The sequence below is a fragment of the Nestor notabilis genome, unplaced genomic scaffold, assembly GCF_000696875.1.
Source record: "Nestor notabilis isolate BGI_N333 unplaced genomic scaffold, ASM69687v1 scaffold25574, whole genome shotgun sequence".
Lineage (NCBI taxonomy): Eukaryota > Metazoa > Chordata > Aves > Psittaciformes > Psittacidae > Nestor > Nestor notabilis.
Window position 1 is genome coordinate 9,296 of NW_009924661.1, and position 5,729 is coordinate 15,024.

The window sequence follows — 5,729 nt, forward strand, 5'->3', positions numbered from 1 at the left end:
GGGTTTTCCCATAATTAAACAAAGGAAAACACTGCTCACATACCTTAAGAGTTTAACATGTAAAAAGCTTAAGCCCAGTGTATTAAGAAACTGATGTCATCTTGCAGAAATGAACTCTCATTTAAAGTAACACGTTTAGACTAACTAGAATTCTAGTATTTAAAATAAATACATTAAAAGACCCTTTCAAATATGTAACGTCTGTGCTGCATACACAACAGTATCATTTAGAGCACACTTGCACAGCTGTTTAATTTCTGCACTTGAATAAAGCAGGCAAGAGATTCAAGATTTCAAAGATAGTATAATGAACATGTTAATTATAAATATTCCTTTGAAATCAACTTTATGACAGCTGTTTTCAACTAACCAGTTTGTTAATACAGCCATTAAAAAAATCCCTAAAACAACAGACTGATGAGCTATTTCATCTGCTGTAAATTGACCGGGTATTGAAATGGGTATTTGCCACATGAAAATACAGACATGTTGTATCTAATACTTGTTTACCTGCTGCCACTTTTCACTTTCAGACTGGATACACGGAGTATCATAAATGGCTCTGTAGTGTTTACAGATAGAGAGGTAGGAGCCTTCATGCTGATCCAGCTGGATCATTAAGTTGTAGTATTTCAACTTCAGTTTCTGAAACATTAGCAAACAGTAAAATTAATAGAGCTCCATGGGTCATACTGGATCCCAGAAAACAAAGGGATTCAAATACACTTGGTTCTGAAGAGAGGCATATCAGATGAAAGCTGGGAAGGGCAGAGGGAGAGAAAGAAGTCCTTCAGTGACTTACTTCTGTGTTTTCTTCTTGGAAGAATTTTGTGTTAATTTTTTTGCTGATAATTTGAGTCCGAATATAGTCTTTTACAGCTAGACAGAGTCTCATCTGCTCCAAGATAAATTCTACACGTTCTTTCTTTTCCATTGAACCATAGGTTTCCACCTAAAATGAAAATGTAACTATTTAACATTGTCAAAGTCAAATCAAGTGAAGCCTTAATTGTGCAAGAAGAGTGGGAGTTTGTCAGAGTGGAGAGGGGGGGAAGCAGAAAAAACAGCTATTCCAGAGCAAGTGAAAATGGAGAAAAGACGCAGAAGACTCCACTAACACTAAATTCCCTGCAGAGAATTGAAATCTGTTTTCCAAATAGGAAATATTCTATGTAACCTCACCATAAGCCTAAGAAAACCAGTGAAAACTGAATTACACTTTCACTAGTAACAGTTAATCTCATTCCAGGCATTTCTGCAGGTGCGCCTGATGAAGTTTCTAAGCAATAATCTAAAAGCTGACACAATTTTGAGTGACAAGCCATGTTACCTGCAATTCTTGCAGAATAGAGGCAGCCTCTTTCACTTCACCATTCTGTTCCTTTATCGTTGCGAGTGTCTTTGTGAGGCGAGCACGCTCAATTTCCACATATATCTGAAAGCAGAAGCCACAGTTTAAACACTGGAATTTTCTGAAGTGTGCAACTCTTAAGTCTGCAACCCCACTAGGACACGTATTTCATGTTTTCATACAACTAATTCCTTGTGTATCCATACTCCAGACTGACACCATCTACAACATACACAGATAAAATATGATGGACAGTTGATGCACCAGAAGTATTTGGACCAAGTTAATCTAAATGTAGTACGTAAATTCCCCTACCATTCTTTAAGCAAAGATGAAAGGGTGTGTACTGTAAAGTATTAGATATTTGGACTAAAATACATTGAAACAGATGTAAAGTTAAGACTTCAGTGGTTAACGAGTACTACCATTTCCATTGTTTCGCTCGCTCCTAACCAGCTGTAAATCAACAATACTTGATTACTAACAATTTAGATTAACTTTGAACAGACAAAAGCCTTAACATTAATACAAATTTGCCTTAATCCAGAACTGTTTCTTTTCTTAAAGCAAAAGGAATATTATGTAAATCATTTACTTGGTGTAATGTTTTGATGTCACCTTCTGGTTACTGGAACTGTACATAACACCCTGCTCAGTGCAGAGGAAATTAAACTAAACCCATTTCTCCAAGAAATTCAACTGCATAACATTTTAAAAGTGAAAAATAAGTGGTATTTTAGAACTCTGAAATGTATTATTATGTTAATAACACATTCAAATATCTACACCATGGCAATGACTAGTGTTTCAGCACATTACTTGAATATGATTGCAGTCTTTTAGAAAAGAATACACTACTTGGTTTGTCAGGTTAATTTAAATATTACTTTTGCTCTTATTTGACCAAGATTAAGAAATAACATTAAGAAGCTATGCTTTTAAAGAAGGTGAAGATTTTTATTCTACCTTTTAGACATTCAGTCTTAAAACAAAATCTTACTTTTCCTTCTGTAACCATACGCAACGTGTCGATTAAGCGCAGTTTGACTGGCAAGTCTGTGATTTCTTCCACGTAAGTGCAGCACTGCTGGACCATTTTAGCAACTGCCTAGAACAATAACAGAGCAGAAAACATACTGTGGGTTTAGATTTTGCAAATGAATTCAAAGTGTAACACTCAGAGATAAGTACTAAATAGTTTTATATCAAACTAAAGAGGCTCGTTTCAATAAAAAGCATATAAGATACATCATCACTTTGACTCACAAAATTGCGTGAAATGCTGCTAGCAACCGATGCTACAAGTCAAATGTGATGCTGTTCTGCCATTTCTTTCAACTCAGTTTTTCCAATGATACCCAATTCATCCCACACCGTTCTCCCCTGAAAAGTAGCACTTCTCTTCTGCCAAATCCATACGGCTCTCACATGGACTGACAAAACTTATCTGTTTGCCCCGAGACCTGCTGAAGGAAAGTGTATCTCCTCGTAAGGGTGTGCACTAGCCCTTCTCTTTAAGACACCTGTAGATCTTTCAGGAAGGGAAAGAAGAGGGGCAGTTATTTCTGACTGATAGTTTTCCATCTCGCTATATTCCCAAACAGGCACCTATAAGCAAGCATCATTCAGTGGCAAGCACAGGTACTGGAGTATGTTCTTCTGTTAACAATGCTGACAAAGCCAGTATAATTATTATTAAAATACATACTTCTAAAAACCAGAAAACAGGATGAAACGTGTAGAAACTTCTTCCCCAAGAAGAAAATTCAGCTGATGAATTGAAAGCTGAAATGATCCAAGTCTTCAGCCAGTTTGTGCAAGTTAGAGAACTAAACTGTACTGGACTTTTACACAGACTCCTGATGTTTCTGCACATTAAAAAGTAGGTAACCTGTTCCTTCCTAAAGCAGTGATGCCATTAAAATTACCTGTTGCTGACTTCTAATTAAGCCAAACTAAACACACAGTGCAATAAACTTCATACCTTCTTAAATGCAAGTGCTTTAAGGTATCCTGATAGCTGATTTCTGAGACACAACTGAATTCCAGAGGGTGAGTTTCAGAAGCAACATGTAAATCATACACCTTATTTCATCACAGCAAACTGCAGTAATTCTGTTTAATGTACACCTCATGTGAACATAAGAAATGAAAAATATAGAATTCAGACTTCATGTAGTAAAGATAAACCACCATCTAGGAGCACTGATATGCATGAAAGCAGAAAGCCATAGCTGTGTTGCCAAGAATGACAAGCTGCACCACATGGCACTGAGGCACGAGGTGAAGACAAACTCCAGACATCAGTTTCATTATTGGCTTTCATAAGTCTACCAAAACATGTCAGCAGAAGCTAAGAAGAATACGTTCAGGCAGGTGCTACAAAGTCAAGAAAGTCCCTAGAAATGAGGGGGATAATACATAATACATAAGCCAAATATAACTTTTGTTTCAAAGGCTTAAATTCACCTGTTTTAACTGACTTCTTCTCTTTGATAGAAGAATAATGTTTTCATTAAGGGCATCCCAGTCTTTAGCTTCGTAACACATTTTCACTATAGCAACTAAGATACGGGATGTGGAGACCATGTCAGATGCCTGCAAAAAAACAAAGAGCACATTAGCAATGGACTGAACAACCTGCAGACCTCCATCACTTGCATTTCAATTATATGAAGGGAAAAAAACTGGTTATTCTTAGCCTCATTGATTTTCTTTTTAAAGAGAAGAATAACAGAAGAGAAACACTATACTCCAATTCCCCTCACGACGTTAATGCAGTGGAACAGGGGGGGTGTAGGACACCATATGCTACTTACTGTTCGTGTTTGTTTTTCCAAGGAGAGAAGGTTTTCAATTACTTCTTGCAATCTTCCTTCCTAATGCGAGCGGGAAAGAATTATCTCAGTGAGTGAAGATCACAATTCAATTCCAATTGACAGTAGCTCCAATTCTCTTGTAAGTTAAAAACAGACCAGCCTGTGCACTCATTTTTAAGTGTGTGGGGCTTTTCCCTTAAACAAAGAAACATACTTCAAATAGAAGGTTCTACACAGAGATGAAGCTGGAAAGGTATGAGTTCCATTTCTGCCCAATACATGCTCTGAGTTGCTGGGTTTCTCACTCAAGACAGACAGGTATCAGACAGGTTAGGTCAGCCCACATTCACCCGGCTAGACGGAAGACTCACTTCTTCCTAGCCAAAACAAAGCTTTAAGTGAGAACAGAGATGCAATTAGATACCTTGGCCAAAAAATTGTTCTACTATTACTTTCATCCACATTCATCATATCTTAATTACAGGGTATTATAGAAAGTATAAACTATATGTTTTACTGTCTAAGCGTGGAATTATAATAGTGTTGGTTTTGGGGGTTTGGGAACTGTATTCACCTTTCTTTAGAGAAGCTAAAGATACAACGTACTTTTAGCCCTAAGCTGTAAATCCTACCAATATCTTGTAAAAGAAGTTAATATTTTACATTGGATGTAAAATGGCAAAGCTGGATGGGGCCTGGAGCAACCTGGTCTAGTGGAAGGTGTCCCTGCCCATGGCACAGGGGTTGGAACTGGATGGTCTTTAAGGTCCTTTCCAACCCAAACCAGTCTGGGATTCTATGAATGTGGGAGAATTTGTAACAGCCCGTGGCAATTGTGGGGCTGCAAAAAAATGGTTAGAAACTAGAGAATGAACAACAAAAGAGGAAATTAAATGTGTTTCTAAAGCATATCTACCCTACAGAGATCTTTTAACTAGATGTAATGTCCTGTCAAGGAAGTACTCTTACTGCCACAAAACATACATGTTATGCAGCAGTGAAACATGGTCATGGTGTCCATAACATACATGTTATGAAGAGCTGTGCCCGTGGAACAAAACACTTGTGCCTACTCACCATACAACACGGTCTAAAGATAGTGTAAGATGCAATTTACTCATCTTAAAGCTACTGCCTTCAGAATTCTACATACGCTATATAGAACACCACGCCTGTCACAACAAGACATGTGGACCAAGCAGAGCGTTTGCGGCATGGGAAGAATCAGACGCCATCCTACTACAATAGAACCTAACAGCAAAGCCGTCTGTTACAAGGCCTGAGGTGCGTAAGAATCTCTGTGTTACAGAACAAGACCATTAAAAAGAAGTCCTTAGGATAAACCATGTGCGTGATTACCTCTAGAAACCCGTCGAAAAGGCATCCTAGGGTCGCCTATTGCAGATGCCAAGCACCCGATCAGCCTGCCATGGCTCTGGCCCTCCATTCCAGCCTCCTGGGGCACGTACACAGCCCAGTCAGCAGCAAAGCGCTGCCCGTCCAACCTGACAGGACCGACCGGCGCCCTCGCTTCTCCTCTCACGTCCCTTCCCGCCCTC

General features: G+C 38.6%; 1 protein-coding gene across 1 annotated transcript in view; it reads right to left on the minus strand.

Moving 5' to 3' along the window:
• The window catches only part of PSMD12 (proteasome (prosome, macropain) 26S subunit, non-ATPase, 12), a gene marked incomplete at its 5' end in the record, with an annotated part of 7,209 nt that extends 2,979 nt beyond the window's left edge, over positions 1-4,230 (minus strand). Inside the window, 6 exons of the mRNA XM_010012718.1 lie at positions 511-645; positions 803-952; positions 1,331-1,435; positions 2,352-2,459; positions 3,821-3,949; positions 4,171-4,230. Of these exons, the coding sequence (XP_010011020.1) occupies positions 511-645; positions 803-952; positions 1,331-1,435; positions 2,352-2,459; positions 3,821-3,949; positions 4,171-4,230 (687 nt within the window). The remainder of the gene's footprint in view (positions 1-510; positions 646-802; positions 953-1,330; positions 1,436-2,351; positions 2,460-3,820; positions 3,950-4,170) is intronic.
• Between the last annotated feature and the right edge of the window lie 1,499 nt (positions 4,231-5,729).